Source organism: Eupeodes corollae, chromosome 1 (genome assembly GCF_945859685.1).
Source record: "Eupeodes corollae chromosome 1, idEupCoro1.1, whole genome shotgun sequence".
NCBI lineage: Eukaryota > Metazoa > Arthropoda > Insecta > Diptera > Syrphidae > Eupeodes > Eupeodes corollae.
This window is the reverse complement of record NC_079147.1, coordinates 302189327-302214691: the sequence shown is the minus strand read 5'-3', so window position 1 is coordinate 302214691 and position 25365 is coordinate 302189327. Positions and strand designations below refer to the sequence as shown.

Below are 25365 nucleotides of genomic sequence, written 5' to 3'. Positions count from 1 at the left end.
TTAATTCTTTAATAGATATTGTTTTTAGTAAATTAGGTTAATGAAAAAGCTTGGTTGGGAACTAAAACTCTAATTGAATGAATTTAATTATTTAAACCAGAAAACCTTCGTGTTCGGTAGAAAATGTAAATTTACATGCAGTTAATCATTATTCAAGACACATTATGTGAGTTATTTTCTAATAAAAACAGGGAATGGGGATAAAAAATAGTAAACTAAAAAATATTTTATTAAGGGCTTGCCAACAGAAACGGGTTGATTATGACAGTTCGTGGCGGCCATATTGTTTCTTTTGATTTCTGTAAAAATATCTTTTTTTGGTAAGTCACTAAAGATAAATTATCATGAAAAGTTACAACGTCGAGAAGCAACTGCAAATGATACAACCTTATTATCAATATGGTTGTTCCCTACTGGAAGCAACGACCCGGGCGTTATGCCCTCTTTTTATGGGGTATATGATCGTCTATCCATTTCAAAGTTTCGTTGCCAAATTTGATTCCACCGGCCCAATGAACAATCAATCAACTGTCCGTGCGACAACGAAATGCAATAGCTTCCGAAAATATCGTCGCTGTTCATGAAACAGGGCAGCAGATTTCCGGTACACTCAAATCCGAGTCGTTTACAGAACATCGCCTGTCGCAGACCACAACATGGTAAATTTTTTCCCATATAAAATCAAACTGACTCAGGAACTGAAACCAAACGACGATATGCAGTGTCGTGCGTTCGATAGTTACCGAGTACTGAAATTTATTAGTTTCATGGATTCAAGTGGTGCTCTTGGGTAGCAGCATCGGAGGTTTTTTAGGCTTTATAGACAAGAGAAATTACAGAGTTTTTGAAGCATTAAATTCTACACTGTCATGCGAGAGGTCTTGGGTTCGATCCCTGCCTGTGCCACCTAAAGTTTTTTTTGTCACTGGTACTGCCTCTTGCGAGGAATTGACCAATTCTCCGTTCGGTTTCGGCATATAAACTATAGGTCCCCTTCATCCCTGAAATTACTCGCTCACAGGAATGGTTGAGGGTTGTAAGTCAATAGGCCCTGGTTCACCACGGACTGTTGCGCCGCCCAATTTATTTATTTTTTATCATACGTTGCCGTTGAAGTTCCACATCCAAAGAACAAGGACGTGAATCTAGAAACGAATATGAATGCTGAGGTTGCTGGATGGTTTAGAAGTGGCAGACAAGAAATCGTTTATGAATATGAGGAAGAAAGTCGGAGACAAAACGGAGCCTAGAGGACAACGTTTTTGTATGAGTTTCAGATTTATTACGGGCGATTTCAATGTTCAAAATTCGTTTCCTTTGCTTCGCCATTAGGGCCAGACAACACCCGATGGAATGTGTGCTGAGATTATTTCTGAGTTCAACTATCTTACTCAGCTTTTCAATGAGCGTCCTCGAATATGAGACGTTAACGGCCGAGCAGAAAATACACTTGATTTGAGCATACCGTTTTAAAGACGCTAACGGCCAAATAGAGAATACACTTGACTTGTGATCCTGCTAAATAAATAATCAATGTATCGACGCTTCTAGGCACAACGGACCAAGTGTCATATCTGATGAATTCTGAATATCTGAAAACTGTTTCACAGTACGAGAAAGCCAACTGGGAGGGCCTCAATATTTTCTTCAGGATCTTTAACTGATCGCTATTCTTCCTCGGTAGCGACGTATACTCCAGTGCAGATATGATTCCTAGTATAATTCATCTGGGAATGGAAACCTTTATCCCAAATAAGGTTACAATTATTAAACCCAACGTTAAATCATGGTTTGATTCGAATTGCAAAGAGGTTATCAAGGAGAAAGAGGTGTTTTAAAGCCAACCTAACTGAGGAAAATCGGAAAATGTTTAAGCAAGCCAGGAAGGCCTGTAACGACTATATCCGAAGGACCAAACTTTTACCTGACCAAAAATTAGGGCGGAAAAAAAAATTTTAGTCATTCGTAAAAAACATGAAGAATTCTTCCTCTTCCTCGTATCCTACGCTTGTTGTGAATGACACTCCTTTAGTTAGCCCTATTGATAAAGACAACTTATTTGCAAGGCAGTTCGCCGAAAATTCCACCTTACGATATAAAGTCATGGCTCCTACAGTTGTTGTACGTGTAAATAATTCTATAAGACCAATCTTTTTTTGTACTCGAACTGTGGCGAGAGTTATTAAAGATCTCAACATTCATAAATCCACTGGTCCAGATCGTATCTCCGATATAATTCTGAAGAAGTGTTCTTCCACGCTAGCAAAACCACTGCCTAAGCTTTTACATCTATCCTATTCTTTTAGGCTCGTTCCTAGTAAAGGGTGATTTTTTTGAGGTTAGGATTTTCATGCATTAGTATTTGACAGATCACGCGGGATTTCAGACATGGTGTCAAAGAGAAAGATGCTCAGTATGCTTTGACATTTCATCATGAATACACTTACTAACGAGCAACGCTTGCAAATCATTGAATTTTATTACCAAAATCAGTGTTCGGTTCGAAATGTGTTTCGCGCTTTACGTCCGATTTATGGTCTACATAATCGACCAAGTGAGCAAACAATTAATGCGATTGTGACCAAGTTTCGCACTCAGTTTACTTTATTGGACATTAAACCAACCACACGAATGCGTACAGTGCGTACAGAAGAGAATATTGCGTCTGTTTCTGAGAGTGTTGCTGAAGACCGTGAAATGTCGATTCGTCGCCGTTCGCAGCAATTGGGTTTGTGTTATTCGACCACATGGAAGATTTTACGCAAAAGATCTTGGTGTAAAACCGTATAAAATACAGCTCGTGCAAGAACTGAAGCCGAACGATCTGCCACAACGTCGAATTTTCAGTGAATGGGCCCAAGAAAAGTTGGCAGAAAATCCGCTTTTTTATCGACAAATTTTGTTCAGCGATGAGGCTCATTTCTGGTTGAATGGCTACGTAAATAAGCAAAATTGCTGCATTTGGAGTGAAGAGCAACCAGAAGCCGTTCAAGAACTGCCCATGCATCCCGAAAAATGCACTGTTTGGTGTGGTTTGTACGCTGGTGGAATCATTGGACCGTATTTTTTCAAAGATGCTGTTGGACGCAACGTTACGGTGAATGGTGATCGATATCGTTCAATGCTAACAAACTTTTTGTTGCCAAAAATGGAAGAATTGAACTTGGTTGACATGTGGTTTCAACAAGATGGCACTACATGCCACACAGCTCGCGATTCTATGGCCATTTTGAGGGAAAACTTCGGAGAACAATTCATCTCAAGGAATGGACCGGTAAGTTGGCCACCAAGATCATGCGATTTGACGCCTTTAGACTATTTTTTGTGGGTCTACGTCAAGTCTAAAGTCTACACAAATAAGCCAGCAACTATTCCAGCTTTGGAAGACAACATTTCCGAAGAAATTCGGGCTATTCCGGCCGAAATGCTCGAAAAAGTTACCCAAAATTGGACTTTCCGAATGGACTACCTAAGACGCAGCCGCGGTCAACATTTAAATGAAATTATCTTCAAAAAGTAAATGTCATGGACCAATCTAACGTTTCAAATAAAGAATCGATGAGATTTTGCAAATTTTATGCGTTTTTTTAAAAAAAAAGTTTTCAAGCTCTTAAAAAATCACCGTTTAGTTGAAAAACTACATTTGTTCAGCCAATCCCAAAAAAGGCGAATCTTCTTCTCCCACAAATTATCGACCAATAGCACTAACGTCCCTTCTTTCCAAGGTCATGGATACGCTGATTAATTATCAGCTAAAGAAATATCTGGAGGAACGGAAGCTTCTTAATGACCGGCAATACGGCTTTTGTAGATATAGGTCAACTGGTGATCTCATGGTTCATCTCACCGAACAGTGGAACAAATCTTTATATCATTTTGTAGAAAGTAAGATTATTGGACTTGATATTTCAAAGGCATTTAATAAAGTCTGGTATCTCAGTCTTTCATCTAAAATGCGTGTTTTTGGTATTTTCGAATCTCTTCTTCAATGGATTAGATATTTTCTTTCGAACCGTTCAATACAAGTTGTTTTGGACGGATTCAAGTCTGAAACCCACAATATAAATGCTGGTGTGCCCCAGGGCTTGGTTTTGTTTCCGACCCTTTTCCACATTTTTAAAATTGATCTCCTGTATGCTACTTCTAATCCAATACATTGTTTCGCTGACGATAGCACTCTCAGCTTTTCATATTCATTTCCAGACTCACAACCCTCCTCTTCGGATGTATAACTGCAATTCCAAAATAGGATAAGCTCATTAAATTCCGACCTACACAGCATTGTACAATGGGAAATAAAAAACCGTGTATAATTTAAGCTTCGAAAACCCAATGCTGTCTTGTATCGTTAAACCGATATAACCTCTTTGTCACTATCCATCAACGACACTGAAAATCTCGACATCCTCGTTTACGCTCTCAAAAACAGGAGGACTCTTTACACTTTTGGGTAGCAAACTGTGCTACAAGCAAATTGGCTTTAGCAATAGGGAGTGTCATTGTAGACGGTTGTTGAAATCAAAGATGACGTAGTGTTTCCTACGCTTTCTTACAAATGGCCAGACAATTTTATCACCTTTGTGGAAATTGTAGTAGGTATTGTTTTCGAATATGGCCGTTGCAGGTCTTTTTTAGGTTGTTTAAAATTATTATGGTTTTCTCAGTGGGGTTGGCTTTATAATTCCCAAAACTTACATCTTACTTACTTAAGGTTGTCAACAGTAAATCCGTCCGTATCCGAGGCTTGTTGGTGCTTTGCAAGTATGAAAGCTTTTACGTGGCCAGGAAGTCACCCCGACGGCACAACCCCCAACCTGGAGGGCCAGATCCTAAGTATAACTCCAAGGATTGGGAGCGGGATAAAACCAATCCTTATAGGCCTTGGCTCCGAATAAGTCGAAGAAGCCCTATAAGGTGTCCACTAAGTAGTTCAACCTTACTAGAACTGTAGACTTACATCTCTGATCCTTATAAACTCTTTAAAGCTCGAATCAAATCATGAGTTCTCTTTCTGTTCGATAGATTTTACCCTATTCGGGATAAAATTTCTCATTCCACAAATGCAAATAAAGTAACAGCTCCTGTGGATTTGGGCTGAAGGGGTGATTGGTCCGCACTTCTTTGGAACTCATAAGCCATCACCGTTACCGGCGATTTCTATAAGTCGATGATCTCCAACTTCTTGTGGCCTGAATTTGATAATATCGTTATCGTAGACATACGGTTCAATTGATTTCATGGTTATTTTGCGCGAAGGTGATGCGACGTGAATTTTTTATTTTCATACGAGCGATTTGATGATTCATAGAAGGTTAACGCGTATTTTTATAATTTCCAATTCATTTTCAAACAAAAAGATCTTACATCATAAGACATCTTGACTCTGATGGCTTTCACATTGAATAAGTATAAATTAAAGAACGTCTTCATGCGTCTTGACTCGTTCAACTGCTTTTTATGTCCTAATACTCATACACTGTCATAAATTGTTAAGTCTACACATTCAAAGCATCTTAGTAGCATTGCCTTATACCATCAGTTACCTAATTTGTAATTCATTGAAAAAATGTAATATTTTTCAAGTTTTATTCCAGCTGCAATAACCTCAATTTTATTGAGGCTTTATTTAATTTAAATTAAAAAAAATAAAATCATTCTTAAGGCAATTTATTTTTATGTCCTCAAATTTAATGAGTAGGATATATGTACATATGTAGGTTGGAAAGGAATATTTATTTTAAGTTGCACGATTCTTAAATGTCAATATAAAATATAGGTACGTACCTATAGTCAAAGTACCCATATATCCTCAGGATTAACCAAAAAATCCAAGCAAGAATATGCATTGACGCTGCCGCTGACCATACCACGTTGGTCCGCATTTGGTTTTAAGGTTCATCCTGAAAAATTGACCATTCGATGTCACATTTTTCAACCAGAAACACAATTTGCCACTTTTCGTTTTCATATATGAATCTCAAGCTTAATCCTTGTGGATAACCGTCATTGAAAACCTTTATCCTTCCCACCGAGAGCATCAAGGGGAAAGAGGTTGAAGGTATCTTCTCTTTTGAAGCCTCCACCTTCGCTTTCAACTTCCAATTGGATGCAAATTAAATTTCCATTCGCCATTCAGCATTCGACAGAAGGTGGCGGCGGCAGCGGCATGGACGACGAAGAGCGACGTGAAAATCAATTTGAAATTGTAAAAAATTACGATCAAGTCTTGAACTTGTGTTCGATTTTTGTGTTTCTTCTTTCTGCTTGTTAAAATGTTCCATATTCAGTGGATTGCATTTCTTGTTCTCTTGTCCTGTGAATGCGGTCATAAAAATGTAGAAATTCATTGGAGCTACGTGGACGCACTTACATATACTTACCTATACCCTCAAGACCGACCTACCCATACCTTTTATATATTTATACCTTGATGTAAGAATTCTTTCTCCCTCTGTTTTTGTGTCGCGTCCAATTAATGATCTCTGGCGTTTAATTCGTTTAATTAAATTTTGCATTTGTTCTTCGTGTGGCTTAAAAATAAAACGAAGAAAAAAGTCCAAAGGAGGATAATAAAATTGTCATTCGTAAGGTTACCTATGCTCTTCTTCTTTTGACGTTCTTTTCTTCGATTCATTTGGGGGAATATAAAGTGGTCTTGGTGGATGTCCTTTTTTCGGACTTTTGCTATAATTATTTCAGTTCGAGTTTGTGGACTGACGCTCTCTCCTTTTGAAGAACTTCCGCTGTGTCTCTAATCTGAATTAATTTTATAGCTTGTAATTAAATTAACTAATTTCCGATAGGACTTCATGGGTGGTACTAGAAATGGTGGGTTTTTGGTGCCCTTATTTGGTGGTAGATAATTTGGTAAGGTATTATTGGAAAACTGACCATAGCTAGGAAAGTACTACGGGGTCGATAAAATGGAAACTATGTTGCATAAAAATGATTTTTTTTCATTTTTTTTTCAACAATATTTAAAATTCATGTCGTTTGATGAATAAATATTTGCAATGATTTTAAGTTTCTCAGTGAAAGTTTTTGCAATAGGTCTGATTCAAGGTCCTTAAAAACTTAATGCGCTGTCTTTTGAGAGATTTCTTTGAGTGGGTGCATTCGGACGATCGGTATACACGATTGGGTTGGACGAACTTGCATTTGTATCCAAAGATTTTATTTAAAAATAGGATTACAAAATAAAACTTTTAAAACATTGCATCTTCAAAGATTTAAGTGGTTTTTAAAAAATGTTAGTTTCTTTAAATTTTTCGATTTTTAATTTTTGTTGATGTTTCGGTTCATTAAATCATGAGAAATAAAAAAATAACAATCATAACAAATAAAACAATTGATGCTGGGATGTTTTCCACATAGATAAGTTCCAATCCGTGACCATCTGTCGATTTTTCTGAACTCTAAACAACAGTATTTTGTGTAGAACAAAAAAATTGTAAGGCACTATCTTTCATTTTTTCTCATAATACACAAGTGAAAAAGCATTCCTTATAAATTGCTTTTGAAGCTTTTCGTCTTTTGTAACAAAAAGTTTTCAGTTGAATTTTTAACACATTAACTAAAATCTAGGAAATATGTTTTGCATCTGAGAAAATTAGTTTGATTTCAATACGTTTTTTTTTTTGTTCCCGATATATTTAGTCGAATTTTTAACTTCCCATTCTAAGTTATAGTACCAGTGGCATGATGGTTAGTGCGTTAGACTGTACACCACCGATCTGATAGGTAGTCTTACAAAGGCAATTGCGTTCGCCGACGATTTAATTGCGTACAGAACGGCCCGAAAGGTTGAGGTTATAAGAATTCTTTTGCAGCGTGATTTTGACAAGATTCAGCGATATTTCGACGACTGGAAACTGAAAATAAATGTCCAGAAGGAGACACTTTCAAAATGCTCTTCGTTTGGTTTAAACGCCCCAAAAATTAAATTGTTGGTCGAAGACATAGCTCTTGCAATGTGTATAGGACCTCGTTGGAATAGTAATATAATAATAGTAATGCACAGAAGAAGATTCGGCTGTTCGATAAAAGCCGGTACAGCGGCGTAAACACTGCCTCTCGAACACCCGAAACGTCTTCATTTGGGAAGGGGCAACGTTGAACCACACAGGACAACCATTAACGATAATCGGGCGTATGAGGGCCATGTAGAAAATTACCTTCACTCTGGGGTCAAGCCGACTGCTGTAAAACAGCTGTTTTTCAGAGCAAAGGCTCCTCTGGCCCTGGTCAGAGCAGCATTTATATGTCTGTCGAAATATAAATACTGATCTAACCAGATAAAGAGGTACTTCACTACACTTTTGCTCGCTAATGGCTGCCAATGAAGATCAACGATGACCATCTTGCGCCAATTCTTACAGTTCCGGAACAGTTCCGGACTCCGTTGGCTGGGGCCACAAGGGATACCAACGAGGTCCTATACTCATTGCAAGAGCTATGTCTTCGACCAACAATTTAATTTTTGGGGCGTTTAAACCAAACGAAGAGTATTTTGAAAGTGCACGCTTGAGCAGCTTCATTCCACCAGAGGCATTCCTCTTTTTAGATAGATGCGGTCTGATACAGTATAGATTGGCAGTTCCATTAATCTACCACGTCAGACGCAGAACCGTGTATAGGCGACTCCCTTACGATCGGGACGTCACGGCAGTTCAGTAGGGCTGTGTCCGAACGGGACCGAACTGATAGGGTGAAGCAGGAGAACCAGTTTTGGTGGCTATTATCGGCACTTGATATTGGGTAGTCGGAATGGGGTTTTAAGCCTTGGCCGGCTTACATACTTGTTTTATAACTTAGGGTTTAGTTTTAAGTAGAATATGCTTGGTGGCACAACAAAAAATACAAAAAAAAATTAAAAATAAAAAAATAAAAAAAAAACAAAAAATTAAAAAAAAAAGAAAAAAAAAAACGTAGAATAAATAAAAAAAGACAACAAAATATTAAAAACAAAAATGTTAGATAGTTAGATTTGCTGCTGTGGTTGTTCTAGTTTTAAGTAGTTTATAGGTAGAATAAGTAGTTCAAGTTAGTTTTAAGTTTTATATTAGGGACCTTATTTTAAGTAGTTTTTAAGTAAATTAAAAAGGATATTGATATTAGTTTTTAAATTTTCTAATAAATACTAGCGGCTCGGTACGTGCTTCGCGACGTATAAGGAATAGTAATATAAAAAATTATTACTGAGCTCATTAATTCAAACAAAAAATATTTTAAATTGCTAGCTATTTAAAAGTCCAAAAAACAAATATATATTTGGTACTGTCGAGTAGTATGTTGCCATGGCCAATTTCTAACAATTGTTTTGATAACTCATGGGCAATTACATCAATTTTCAATTTTCGTACATATCTCCAAAGAACTGATGACTTCAAACAGGCGTTTATTTCATCAGTAGAAGTTCATCGAGGAATGACAGGCAATGTTTGACAAAAGTCCCCTGACAAAAATATTAGAGCACCACCAAAACACCTGTTGTTTTATGCGTAAATCTTGCATTGTTCGATTAAATGATTCTATTGATTTTTTATTCGCCATTGTGTACTCACCCCATAAAATAATTGACCTTAATCGCTGAACTTTTGCCATAGCAGAATTTCTCGAAATATTGCAATTTGGAGTTTCAATCACCCCTACATTCAATGGCAATTTTAATGCGGAGTGTGCGGTCCGACCACCTTCGAATAATCTAGCAGCAATTCCCGAAAATGCAAGTGCCAATGCAATTTTCTATTTCGATCAAATAGTCGCTAAAATCAATGATAGAACGAAAGATATCATTGTATTCGATTGTACAAATAAACGTATGTAAATCATTAGAATTGAACTCCTACTAACGTTACAATTCACGATCAAAAAAATCTTGTATCTCACGATTGTTTGCGGTCATACACAACTGTGCTAATGCTTTATTTACAATCGTTCGACACATATCCTCAATTATTATTACAGCTTCGTTGTACATTTCCTAGGTAATCAACTAATCGGGATTTCTTTAAGTATTAGTACCAATTGTTTGTATATTCGGGTATGGAAAGATGTTGATTTTACACCTTTTCAAGGATTTATTTTTAATTTTCTTTACGTACAAACCTTCTCTGGACTTCCACGAATAATCAGACCAAAATCAGCCAAATCGTAAAAGACATTGTTGAGTTATAACATTACAACGAAAAGTGGCATTTATTTTTATATATATAGATAAAAATAAATAAAATTGAATTGAAGTTTAAATATATCTTAGGGCCGAAAGGCATTAGTAGTTAGTGTTATAGTTTAACTTAGAGTGTCCGTATGGGACCATTAAGTTAGTTGGAAGTTTTATGAATTTTTGTCTAGCTTTAAGATAGGTTTTAGAATGAATTAATAAAAATGAATTAAAAAAAAAAATTGCGTTGGACTGTCATGCCAGAGGTCTTGGGTTCGATCCTTCCTTGTGCCATTTAAAAGTTTTTTTTTTGACGGGTACTGCCTTCTATCGAGGAATTGACAAATTCTTTAAGAGTAATTTTTGTCATGAAAAGTGTTTTTTAAGACGTTCAGAAACGGCGCTTAAGAAGCTGTAGGGTGCTCCATTCCTGACAACATTACTCGCACACAGGAATGGTTGAGAGTCACTAGGCCCTAGCTCTCAGCGGAATGTTGCGCTACCTAATTAATTTTTATTTAAAATAAAGAAAAACAACAAAAAAATGATTAGAAATGGTTTTTAACTCAAGTATTAGGTGAAAGATATTAGGTCATATGCTAAAAGATGAGAAAGTTCTTAGAGTCAGAGTTGACGAACTTGAACTCGCATATGAGCCGATTGAATAGACTCGGACTCGGACTCATTTTCATATGCAAAAAACGAGTTCACTCTCTACAGTACCGATATGTAGAAGCGCACTTTACTAAAACGCACTAAAACGTTGCTTTATTAGTCCGAAACATTTGTCTATTATTATTTTTTTTTTGTTAGAACAGTATTAAATTTGTGTTCGGCATCGTTACTTGTTTGTTTAAATGGTGTCAGTAATCAAGGCTTTATAACATACTCTTCATCGACCAGTTATATTGCTAAAGAATTATTATTCATAATATATGATTAAATAATAAGAAACTATTTTCAAAATACGGGAATCGTGGACTGATCCTGTCCAGCAAACTTCAATGCTTGTGAATTTTTCCTCCTCGTTGCACGTAGCCTGTACATTTATTGAGTAGTATCCTTTGCATGTGTACAATCCAGAGCACCAATGGCGTGAGGAAACTCATACTTATTGCTCCATAACCTTTGCGCTTCTTCTATTTCTTGCAATTTTTGTTTCGACTTGATGTACCACCCTAGATATCGTATATTGACAAGAATATCCTTACCACCACAGCTTTGAAATTCAGGATCTCATACATAACGCATAAAAATTTTAATATTTTCTTGATGATTCAAAGCACCACAGCGTGTTTCTAATGTTGGGCCCAAAAACTCATCTCTAAATAATTGCTCACCTATTTCACTAAATCTATTCAATTTTCGAAAATCTTCACCAATTGGTAATCTTCTATTTTTATAAACAAGATTTGGAACAAAATTATTCAGAAACCCGGCCATTTTGATAGTTATTTGTGAACTGAGTAAGATCGACCTCATGCAATCAAGCGTTCGCTCATCTTTTTGCATATCAAAACTAGAATTTTCTCACATAGAGCTTTCGTCGAGAGATCGATTTCGGTCTCTGTATTTTTTTTCATACCACTCTAAGAAAGTTCTCAAAAAAGTGAGTAGACATTGTTGAGTTATAACTCACCTTTTTGCATATGACCCATTGACTTTAAATTATTTAACTCACACAAAATCTTGTTATGAATATTTTCTTAAAGTTTTAAGCAACGGAAATTGACAGACAGAATGTGAAGTTAACAATGTGGTTCGCATCCATTTTTTCAATTTTAGCAGCATTTCTTTAAAGTTTTTATTTCTTATACCGATACCGATACAAAATTTTGCATAAAATGAGGTCAATATCTTCATCGATTCTCTAGATATTCGAATCGAACATTAGTTTTCACCAATTTTGAGTAATATTTTTATATATTCTTATTTTTATATAGAAAACTGTTTTTGGATTTCCTAAAATTTTAACCAAATGTTAAAAAAAAATGTTTTTATAACATAAAATTAGTTTAGGTTCAATATCTTTAATTTTGGCGAAGATATTCGAGTCGCAAATCAATTTTTTACTAACTTTTAGTAGTGTTATTTTTTAGGTTGTTTTTATTTTTTTGCGAACGAAAAACCGACTTTGATTTTTCTGAAAATTTTACCAGATGTCAAAAACGTCATTTTTTGTTGTATACAAATATTTGGGAGATAAAATAATCTTTTATTCGTAAAATAGTCGAGGTTATTTTGATTTATAAAAAAATCCAATAATATTTTTTTGAATTATACTTTTTTGGTATCACGCCTCATTTCGTAGTAAACAATTTAATTAAAGTCGGTAGCGTTGTTGTTTCAGGATGGAGTCAACCAAAATGTTCACTTTTTTAGAATTATAATAAAAAAACACGCTGCATTTTTTTGAAAGTCCATCTCTTCATATTATTTTGACTTTAAAAAAAAGTTGTTTAAAGACGAAAAATGGTTCCTTGACGTGCAGACGTTACACATTCTGTTACAAAAATTATTTTTTTATAAATAAAACAAACAAAAATATTGTCTCCTCGAATATATTAGAATAATTTAGTGTAATAATTAAGTTGGTAACATTTTTATAAAAATAAGGAACTTTAAGAAATAGTACTTTAAATTCTTAAAACTTAATTTTTGCTGCGATTGTTTTGTGAAAACAAATAAAAGTATTGCTTTCGAACTTATTTAATCGTATAAAAAATATTTTTTTTATTTTCGGAAAAGTTGATAAAAAATCAACTGATACTTTTTCTTACAGGACAAAAATAATAAAATTTTACCGAGAATGTCCAAACCTGAAAAATAGAGCTTCAAAATAGTTTAATAAATACCCTTCAAAGTTCCTAAATGAAAATTCAGTTTAATAACTTCTCATAGGAAGAAGTTAATGCAATGGGTCCGATTTTTCAAATTGAAAACTTTGAAATTTCTCGACGTTTCAAGGTCCCTAGAGTCGAAATAAAAGATTTTTAGAAAGATGTCTGTGCGTGCGTGTGTACGTACGTTCGTACGTCCGTACGTTCGCGACGTTTTTTTCATCGTCCATAGCTCAAGAACCAGAAGATATATAGATTTCAAATAAATTTTGTTATACAGATAATAAGGCAGAAAGATGCGGAAAGGGCTCTCGAGAAAATTTCGTGGGTGGTTTTTTTTACCATAGCAGTTTGAAAAAAGGTGAAAATTTTGGTTAACTCAAAATATCTTACGAACCAAAAATGCTAGAGACTTGAATTCAATTTTATATAATATATTGTAACGTGATATCGAAAAAGTATATTTTTTGAAAACAATCCATTTAACATTTTTTTTACAAATAAAAAAAAACGGAAAAAAAATTGTCACCTCCAAAATTTTACGACTAAAATATGATTTTATCTCCAAAACAATTTTGTACAACGAAGATTTTTGTATAAAAAATTAAAATCTAAAAAAAAACATTACTCAAGTTCAAAAACTTGAAATTTAGGCTTCAAACTTTTTTTATCTTGTAAGAAATATTGTTTTCAACATTCTGAAAAATGTTGAGAAAAATTGTATTGATTTTACAAAAAAATAAAACCTAAAAAAAATTGATTTTCGACTCAAAATATCTTTTCAAAAATTAAAAATATTGGCTTCCAACTTATTTTATTTCACAGGAAATATTGTTTTCGATATTCAGTAATTTTTATATAAAAATCCAACGGTCCAATTTTTCATAAAAAATAAAATCTACAAAAAATAGTACGCAAATTTGGAAAAAATTGATACGACTACATATAGACAAACTTTTGAGCAAGACAAACCGACAGCCGGGATGGGAAGTTATCAGTGTGGGTCGCATCCCAGCCTCTTTTTTCAAAGGAAAAAGCATTCAATCGTGCGTATACGTACTTTTTACATTTTCTTGATTTTTTCGCCAATCCTCGACATATTTTTATATCTTCATAAATAGCTAGTTTATTTTAGTGTAACTTTTATCCTCAGTTGGATTTTCATATCTTTTTAGCTTAGTTATTTATACCATTTTCTTAATTCTAACCTTTAAGATTCAAAATTAGGCAAATCAATATCAGCTTTTACAAAAAAATTATTTTCAATCGATTCAGTTAAAATTTTCAAATCATCGGTGTGTATTTTCCCGTGAGTTAATAAAACCCATCAATACCTTCACTTACCACTCGAAGGGTTCTTTGGAAAACTAAGTCAATAACTTAGACTTTGATTTAAATTCAATTTAAAAATTAGAAAATTAATGATTTTCGTTCTCTCATAAGATCATTGATCTCCACTCCCCCTTTTTGATATACGGTTGTGAGTATTATAATTTCTTTTTGCTCTCCAAGCTTAATGTCATCTCACTTATCCTAGAAAACTAGATTTTCATTCTCTCTCATTTTCCACGACAATCGAATTTCGCGAAATTCAAATTCAATTTGGAGATAACGAAAGGAAAATGAATGATTCAACTTTACTACACTTATACACATAAATACAATTCCAAATAAAAAGGAAAAGAGGTGGAGGGATGTATTAGTAAAGAAAAGTGAATAAAATAAAATTTCAATTGACACAAATCCTTATTAATGATGAATTTTTCTAGCTATTCCTTATTTTTTTTGTATTCTCTGGTTTTCTTCATTCATTGATCTCTTTATTTTATTTTTATGTGTATGTGTGTGTTTTTTTTCCAGGGGAACTCTTTTTATTCTGGAGCATTTCACAATCACCAGTGCTTCTGGCTTTAGTGGCAGGACAATCAGCTGCGATTATGGAGAATGTGTCGGATGACGTTATAGTGGGTAGATGCATTGCTGTGCTTAAGGGCATATTTGGTAATGCTTCGGTGCCACAACCCAAGGAGACTGTGGTTACTAGGTAAGTAGGTGATTAATGTTAAGAGCTTGTACATTAAGTTGAGTTGGGTTTTGGGGCGATATGTGATGACGGGATGATGGTATTTCGCGGGAAGCAAACACATAACCAATTTGCAGTTTGTTCAGATTGCATCGTTATGCTCGTATGAAGGAATGAATTTAGTCCTTAAGCGTTACTATATGTTTGTAGAAAATCGATTAGACGAAATTGTGTTTAAAAGAAGATTATCATTTTTGTGCTTTTTTGTTCGCTACTCTCACCCGCATTAAGGAAGATTCTTTTAACAGAATTCTATTTCAATCATTTCCATTCGCATCATCACAAACCATTAAAGTATCGGTTCTAGGCAACTCAAAACCTCAACACAACACCAATCAACACTAAAGCACTTTCAACTTGATTTTTGTTTTGTTATTTCAAAAGCATCAATTTCCCGCACAATCACATCTCTTGTATCCTTGTTTTTTTTTTATTTCGCAGATGGCGCGCAGATCCCTGGGCTCGTGGCTCCTACAGCTTCGTCTCGGTTGGTTCGTCTGGTTCCGATTATGATCTACTCGCTGCACCAGTCATACCGCCAAATGCTAATGGCACTAGCCCCGATGAAGATACCAAGGAGATGCCAAGATTGTTCTTTGCAGGTAAGTCCAAGCCATGCCATAGGCTTCAAATGTATCTATATAAAGTCATAAATGAGAGTTCGAGCATTCGAGGGATCTAGTTTGAAGCACAGAGGGAGGTGTGGGGTTATAGATTATATTGTGACGCTATAAGGACTTAAAGATGATGGTAGTTTGATGCCTATGTACCTACATACCACCTCTCCTAAAGTGGAGGCATAGTCATCATTATCAACGTCGTATAGTCGTCGTCGTCGCTCAATCACTCAATCCTGGGGTACTTAACGCTGCTGACAGTTGAAAAATGGAATTGTTAGCTTGGCCATGAATGAACCAAACAAAACAACCAGCGCTCACAGCTTGGTAACGGCAACGGCTGGCATTCCATGATGTTGTAGCCAAAGCTAGCGATAGTCAGGCAACGACGGGCATATCGGGCGTTCGAGCGGGAATACTGCTGGTGCGATAATTAATAATCTTTGGCGAACGGAAAAAAATATCTTTGGGGATGTAAAGTGATTTATTGAGTAGGTACACCAGGAGATAGACACTTTATACGAAATGAAGCATCAGCAGAAGGTGAAATTCCGCACTTGATGCAATTTAAATGGAAAAAAATTATAATTAAGCTGTGAATAGTTGAATAATGCATTGTATCTACATACATATATCTATGAGTACAGTCAGCGTCACAGACGAAAAGGATAAATGGTTTTGCTTTAGAAGACTCAAGGCGACATTTTGCATTGATAGGATGTTAATTAACACAATTTGCAGGGACGACAACAGTGTTTTTTGTTCGTTAAACATTTAAAGAATGCAACGAATAAAAAGACTCTCAAGGTGAATGCCGAAGGAAGAGTAACTAAAAGTTTTGAATTAAGAAATTTCTCATGGCAAATATTTATAATTGAAAATTTGGTTTGTTTTGCCCTTAAGATTCGACATCAATTATTCATTACATACTCGTAGGTGTATAAATATTTCTGTGCTGCTTTAAACGCCTTTGCTTATGCAATTAAGTTGTAATGGTGGGATTTTATGTTGCATAGTTTTAGAAACTGTCTGATAAAACAGGGTGATAAAGATGGTTTCTTTATTTTTTAAAACTAAGAAAAAAAAGTATTGAAAAATAATTGTTATCCTTATTTTGTTCACGAGGTCAGAGAGATGACCAATATATAATCTGATAGTGTGTATGTTAATATTTTTCTACTTTTAGATAACTTTAAAGGAGTCTTTAAGAATAAGAGTCAAAACGATACCTAAAGAAATTTTTCTTAATTTCGTCTGCCTCGTTTCGAGAGCTTGTGTTTTTTACCGCAATAATTAACTTACAGTCTTGGCTGAACTCTGGTTTTCAGCGCTTAAATTTCGATTTTTTACAGTTTTTTGAGTTAAAGTATTCAATTTTTCTGGTGCATTCAATAAAATCTCAAAATTTTTGCGATTACATCGAAATATTTTGTTTTTGTAGGACCAACGTAACTTTAAGTATGAAAAAGCTGGCAGCTTCTTAGTTATCAAAACAATATTCTTTTATAACCATGAAAACATGAAACAAAATCATCATTTAAAAGATTTTTTTCATGTATCAAAATCATAAAAACAATTTTGGTTTATATTTATACATAGAAAAAAACTAGATTTATTATATTTCATGAAGGTCAACTATACACTTGTTTGAAACTTTGACCTGTCTGTTTGGTCGTTCTTAACACAAATGTGAAAGTGTTTTGCAAGGCATGAACGGCCAATGCGTGAGATGCTTGGGAACAAACTTTTTAAAGGCTTAATACATCAATATACCTCGCAAACTCAGAGCTTATAATGTTTCATGTCTTGAATGGTAAGAATATCATCTGTTATAAGAAGGAAAACCTCTATGTAGAATTTGCGATAAGTCTCTAATTTATTTAAAAATTCAAATCAAACACCAAGCTAAACATAAACAGGTTACTAAATATTTACGTGTATTTCAGGCAGGCTTTAGAAAAAAGTAAACTTTAACTTGGAATTGAGCTAAGGGTAAAATTTAAATTCAAAATATTGACATGCATTTTTGAAGTTGCTAACTATGCATTTTTTTAAGTACAAGATATCAGATGATGCAAGAAAAATTATTGAATAAACCTATCATGGGTCAGTAGGTTATATAAGATCCTAAGCTTTTGAAATATGTTTGAGCTGAAACTATTAAACCCAAAGAGACTTGAGCTATCAATGAGATAAGCCTCGACGAGGCTTCTGCTAATCCAGTTTCGTCAAGATCGAAAAAGTAAGTCTCGTTTTATTATCGACTCTTTTTCGTAAAACATAGTCTCGTCTTGGATCATTGTGGATTTTTTTTAAAGTTTAATTAGTGTTTTCCATATAAACCTATTCAATTATTGAATTTTTTAAGTTCATGACTTAGTAAGCAAACTTGCAAAACATATCATATTTTAACAATTTATATGTATTTCATTTTCAAGAAGTAGAATTACCTTCCAAAAAATAAAATTTGTTTTAAAAATAAATTGAAAAAAATATTCGTGCCTACTGAAACTTTAAGACTAACACAGACTGGCGAGGTCACCGAAAGTCAACAAGTTTTGATCTAAAATATTGAATCGGTCTTATGTCGTAAATTTAAAAATTTCATTTTCCTTAGGTCACACAAAACATATCATTTCAAGGACTCTTTTTTGTTAAGTCATATTTTACTTCAATATACCGAATAAAGTCAGGAAGTCTAAAGGATTTGGCTACATTTAGGGACTCAGAAATGATCCCAGAACCAACTCCGCACTCCATCTTTGAGCCGTCAGTAAAGATGGTTGTGTCGAAACCTATCGACACGATGTCATCCTCCCAATCTTCTCTGGATGGGAAACTAATCTTAAAACCCTTACTAAGGGTCAAAGTATTAGTGCAGTAGTCAATGTCTACCGAGATAATATCTGAGGGAATCAATTTCGTTGTGTTGCTGTGACCATAAGGTTTTGACAATCAACTGTTTGATTCCTTAAGCCTAATAGCGCTGCAGGAAACTATGTATTTAATAAAAAAAAAAGTCTATTCGTCCGTTGGGCAAGTACGCATGGCCCCTGTGGTGCCCACGCAAGCTGTTCTCTAAACCTTCTTTAGCTTATCAATATTATAGGCTTTGCTAAGAGCAGGCCACTACACAATCGAACCATATGTTAAGATTGGACGTACTACGGCTGTGTACGTCCATAAAATCATCTTCGACTGAAGTCCCCACTTTTTGCCGAAGTTTTGCTGCAGGCGTAGAAGGCAACACGGGCTTCTTAACCCGTTTTTCATTATTTAATTTCCAGTTTAGTTTAGGGTCGAGTATAACTCCCAAATATTTTGCACTATAAGACAATGATAGGATTTGACCGTTGAGTCGAGGTAGCGTGAAGGGCGGTACTTTAGTTTTGGTGGTAAAGAGCAACAGTTCAGTTTTACTTTTGTTAACTTATAGTCCACAACTCGTGGCCCAGTTGCTAACTTTCTTCAAAGCTGACTCCGTGATTTCATTAATCACAGAGGTGTACTTTCCTGACACCAATAGCACCAAATCATCCGCATAGGCTACCGAAAGGACACAACCCTGGGTTGTTCCCCTACTCACGTGTTTTGTTGTGATTGTATTGCCTAGAGTGGCTCGAATCTTCCTACCACTGAGCATGGAAATAATCCATTCTCGAATGAAGTCTTCTACACCGAACTTAACGAGCGATTCTTCTATGGATTCGGTAAGGACGTTGTTAAAAGCACCTTCTATGCCTACAAAGGTGGCAGGAGTAAATTCTTTATAATGGATTGTTTGTTTTACAGTACGCACTATTTCATGGAGGGCAGTCTCCGTAGATTTGCCCTTAAGATAAGCATGCTGAGAGCTTTCGAGAGGTCGTCCAACTAGGATTTCTCTAATATTTCTCTAATCATGAATGCGCTCCAAGGTTTTAAGCACAAAAGATGTTTAGCTTATTGGTCTGAAATCCTTCGCGGATTCGTGACCTCGCCTACCCACTTTCGGGATAAAAACTACTTTGACCTGTCTCCACGACATGGACACATGTTTGAGAAGGAGACATCCTTTGAAAATTTGTTCCAGCTGCCACATGATGCAACTTTTGAAGCATAACTGGCAGTATGCCATCCATACCTTTGGATTTATATGGAGAAAAAGTATTGATGGCCCACAAAATATTTTCTCTGGTTATAACGGAATTGACTTGCTCCATATGAGCTACGTTTAGCTCTGTGGTTTCAAGCAATTCGGGGTTATCACTATCGCAACCCGGAAAGTGCGTCTTCATCAGTAGCTCAAAAGATTCGGCTGGAGAGGCTGTCCAGGTTCCATCAGGCTAACTTATAGTGATGCTTGTTTTTATTCCTATAGGGGTCACAATATCTTCCTTATCGATTTACTTTGATGTGAATAATTAACAATAATTCCAACTTCAGACACATTTTTAGACGTTGTTTCTGACATTGAAAGTCCGGGAATAACCTACTGACCATTGTGCTTTCATTCCTGATTTTTTATACACAGGGCTACAAAAGTTGTCTGCTCGGCACATCACTTCGTCGACTATTATAATGAGTACAAAAAGCGTGACACTCTTGAACCTATGATTCACTGCACTTTAAATTTTGCTCCACCAAAAAGTGCGGTGCGCTCCTACCAATTGACTCATAGCTATTCAAATCCGCAATTCTTTCCTTTTGAATGATTTCCCTCTTATTGACCTCAATATTATCGATTATAGCAATTTAAAGATGAAGAATTCCAACTGGACACCCTTTATAAAGTTGCTTAAAAAGTTTTAAATTAGCAAAACCATATATTACCAGTGTTTTTTTGGCATTCTATAAATAATATAGTAGACAATTCTCAAGAAAACCCATCGGCAGTAGCCGATTACTAATTGGCACAACTGAAAGAAGTCCCCTCAGAATAATAATAAAAAAAAAACAAATAGATGAAGGATTTGTGAAAATCAAAAGTAAAAATTAACTTCAGCAAAAAACTAGCTAAAACTAATAAAATGCACAATTTTTCAAGAAGAAATTTTAAGAAAACATCTTGGCGGTCGATTTCAGTTTCCAATAAACAATTTGACATAAACTAAAAACTTCAAGAAGGGGGTTTGTTCGTAGACTAATGCATTAACATGTGATGTTGTCAATTCCAGCCAAAACTATGGCTGGATCGTACAGCTCTAAACAACTATTGTTAGTCATAAGAGATTTTGATACCTCAAACGCTTTTTGACAACCCTCCGACTAACTAAAAATAGAATCTTTTCTTAATAATTAATTTAAATCCCTCAAATATAACGACAAATCTGGTAAAAACCTACTGTAATAATTAAGCAATCCTAAAAATGATTGTAACTGCTGCACGTTTGAAGGTGCTGGAGCGTTAACTTTGGCACGAATTTTTTCGGAATTTGGCCTAATTTGCACATTTGACAAGGTATGTCCTAAATACTCCGCGCGATCTACAAAAAAAGTACATTTCTTCTCATTGATTTGAACATTGTGCTCACTTAATCTTTGCAAAACCAAAAACATAATCTCTTTGCACTCTTCAAAATTTTTTCCACCAACTGAGATGTCATCAATTAAGCAAAACACTTTTTTCAGACCTTTCAAAATCCGGTCCATAGCTGACTGAAAAGCTGTTGGTCCAATTTAAATTCCCAGTGGCAATCTTAAACATCTGAACAAACCTAGCCATGCGTTAATGGTCAACAAATGTTGGCTTGATTCCGCAACCGGTAGTTGCTAGTATGCCCCGGAGAGGTCTAATACACAAAACACCTTGCAATATGCAAGTGAAACAAAAATTTCTTCTATTAAAGGCAAATGCTAATGATGAGTTTCTATGACCTTATTTAATGTGACACTAAAATCTACACAGATTCTTATTTCTCCCGACGGCTTAATGATGCACACAATTGGACTAGCCCATTGACTATACGGAACTGGTATTAAATTCCCGATTTGACTAATTTATTTAATTCTTCATTTAATTTTTCTTTTATTCAAAGGGGAACACTGTAGGGCTTATGGAAAATAGGAGTCACATTTTCTTTTAGCAAAATATCAATTTTAACACCTTTTAATTAACCTGATTAATTTCTGGTTTAAACAAGTTTTTAAATCTAGTTTTAATAAAATCTGACATATTATTAGACTGAATATTAACTGACCTTACCTCATCATTTCCAAATAACTTTACTCGCCAATTGGGTATTAATACATTTAACCAGGACCGACCAAGAATGGGTATAAAATCCTTATGAGATTCTATGACTATGAGCTTCAATACGTGCATCATTTGACCAAACTCCACACACTTTTCCCTTTATGACCAGATCTTCACCTGTAATAGAACATAATTGATTTGTGGAATTTTCTAATTTAACATGTGACAAATATTTTTAATAATCTCCATATGATATAAGCGAGACACATGCACCTGTGTCGACTTCGACTCCTATGACCATCGATTTAAGGAACCTGTCGGACTCTTCTTTTGCTTTTGCCGAACCTACATATTGGTGAATTGTGTCCCAAGCGATTACACTGGAAACATTTCTAATTGACTGCTGGACATGTATCGGGATTATGCTGCCTCCCACATTTGAAACAGCTCCCCCTCTGTTTTGATGACTGATTTGGTCCGCTACTCGATTTTGACTTTGACACGGCTGAGTTATCATTTTTGTGAGAGCGATGTTGTTGGGTATTCCCTGTGTGACATTTCCATAGTGAGAGCTATATTGCAGCACTTCTCGAAGTCTCTCTGAATCTCCTCTGACCGAATACCAGAGATGAACCTTTCTGTTAACGCATCATCTATAGCTTGAGCTTTCCATTGAACTGGGGATAGCAGTTTTGGTTCTTCGAACTTATCGCAGCACTTGACGACCTGTACTCTATTAGGTTTCAACGACTACAAGTAACCTCCAAAATCACACGTGCCTGCTAAGGCTTTGAGATGCATGATGAATTCGTTCATACTTTCGCCTTCTTTTTGATAGGTTTTGTTGAATTTATAGCGCTCAGCTATAATATTAATTCTCGGTGCAAACTGTGATTTTAATGATCCCAAAAGCTCTTCAAATTCATTCATATTTATAGGCTCTTTAGGTTGCACTAAGTCTTTAATAATTTTATAACAATTTTTTCCAATTAAAGTTAACAGAATTAAATCTTTATTTTCTTTCTTCACTTCATTTATTTGAACAAAAAAAATTTATAATCTATCTGCGTAGGAATCGAAATCTTCTCCTGGCTCGAATTCTTCAACGTTTTTCGGATGATTGACTTTTTTAATGTAATTGTTTTAATTTTTAGTTGTATCCTCGTCGCCAATGTTTTATTTACTCGTTTGAATAAAAGACAATGAATTTTCAATTCAAACAAACTATTTATTTAATTCTCAAGTAAATAACTCTTACGTAATAACCTTATGCTCGTTGGAATCAGAGAGTACGGAAAAGCTAAGATCTACTTTCAAGTTTCAACATAATTAGTTGGTAGCACAATAAGTCAGTAGTTATGGCACCTAACTTTGAAATATAAAATAAATGAATACATACAGTGATCTATTTGAATTCTATACTTAATTCTCAAACAAAATCGCTGATATACAAAAAAAAACTTGTAAGATACAAGTTGATTGTTTTCTCTTGCAACATAAGCCCAGTAAGTCCATTTTCATTAACAAAACTAAATACAAATAATATCAACAGTTGATTTTTTTCGCAAATTGAAAAACACATGATTCCAAATGCATAACTACTCAACGAACACAACCATCGAGATACAAATGCAATATCAATCGTACCAACATTTGAGAACAAAATGACATAACATCCATTAGACTCGTATAAATGTCAAAAACCCATCCGTAGTAAAACACTTACATTTCATTGCATACTTTGTCCACTTTAACTTTTATCGGTACTGCGGATATTGTCTTTGTCATTCGTGTAAAACACTACTATACTATTGATTGATTTTCCAACAAAACACGTGTATTAAGCCTAATTACCTTCTAAAATGAATTTAAAATTCTACTGAATCGTTTAAGGTCTTGCTTCCTTATTCCTAATTATCAAATTTAGGTTGTTCCCATCTTTTTGGCTTAAATCAGCTCAAGAAAAACTTTATTTGTCGTTTAAATACTAAATAACAATACTTAAAAATTTTCAACTACCCCACAAAATATTCTTTAAAACACATTTTCTACTTGAACCTAAATTTCCAAACTTTGTGTTTTTTGTTTTCTAGGTGAACACACTATCCGTAACTATCCGGCCACCGTCCATGGAGCATTTTTGAGCGGACTTCGCGAAGCCGGACGTATTGCTGATTTTTTCATGGGCTTCCCTGAAGGATCCACACCAGTTGCTGAAACCAAGCCGGCTGAATAAGCGAATAATTTTCATCACTTAATTATTTTTTTTTCTTCATTTTAATTACATTCATTCAACTATAATTTTTCATTAATATCAATTTTGATTTTGTATTACATTTTGACTTTTTGTATCGAAAATAAATCAAATCATTTTTTCAATTAAAACACAAAAATAATTTCATTTCCTAGTAAACATGAAATGATTGTTGAAGAAAAACACTTACATTTCATTGCATACTTTGCGACGGGATTTCTAATGGAGAAAATAAAAATGGCCATCAGTAGCGTCACCCCTGACACAAACCAACGGAATTGCCATTCATTTCCTCCTTCGCACAATAATTTCAATTGAAATTAACAAAATCATTTCTTTGGCAATCTTGAACGATGATGAGATGAATAAAAAATAAAGAATATGAAGGGAATAAATTGTTGTTTATTATTTTTATTACATAATACCTTCCTCAAAGGACCAATTTTCTTTCTTTGATATTTTATATTTCAATAAAAATGAATAAATAAATGCACAAAAGTGCGAGGGTTAGTCTGACGCATTTGTCCACCTCCAACTTCAGCATCACCCGCGCTGTGCTATCGTCTAGCGTCTCACCAAAACATTCACCAACAAAATGAAAATTCTGAACAACAAAATGGAACAAATCTCAGTGGGGACGAGATCCAAATGAATGACATTTTGTCATATCCTCCGCTTTTAAAATTCAATTTTCTACCGCAAAATAGTCCTTCTTGCCATCATTTTGTTGGTGGCAATGGCGGGCGGCAGCATCCTTTGCTTCACTTCAGTCGCATCATCGAGTGTTGAGAAGAGGTCCTTGCAAAAGAACAAAGCGAATTATTTATGTTTCATAACAACGGAGATGAGAAGCAATGACAAAAAATAAAAAAAAAAGAACACAAAATAAACGCCAATTGGGTATAAATGTCGCACAAAAGATCCGCATCCGAATTGGTCCTCTGATTGGGTCAGACAGTCTGAGCAGCATAGTGATGGGTAATCATCATTTTCGTATTCGTTTTGTCTGTTTTCCCGTTTTATTAAAGACTGCGCGGCGTTAAACAACACAACGAAACAAAAAAAAAAAGGACACGAAATAAGCGAATAACATAAATCTCATTCCAAGTCACTGAGGTTTCCTGTTTTGTTCATTTCATTTTTATTTAGTTTTTATTTTTACCGTTTGAACGATCCTCTTTTCATAGGTTTGAGGCTGTGGGGAGTTGGGAACGGTTTCGGTTACGGTAACGGC

The 25365-nt window shown here is 35.0% G+C and overlaps 1 protein-coding gene across 1 annotated transcript; it reads left to right on the top strand.

The window, feature by feature from the left end:
* The first annotated feature begins 399 nt into the window (after nt 1-399).
* On the top strand, nt 400-24113 carry LOC129951966 (possible lysine-specific histone demethylase 1-like). The gene is made up of 4 exons (XM_056064369.1): nt 400-454; nt 14863-15046; nt 15527-15687; nt 23971-24113. Exons 1-4 carry the CDS (start codon nt 400-402, stop codon nt 24111-24113), a joined length of 543 nt encoding a protein of 180 aa, XP_055920344.1.
* Nucleotides 24114-25365: the final 1252 nt, after the last annotated feature.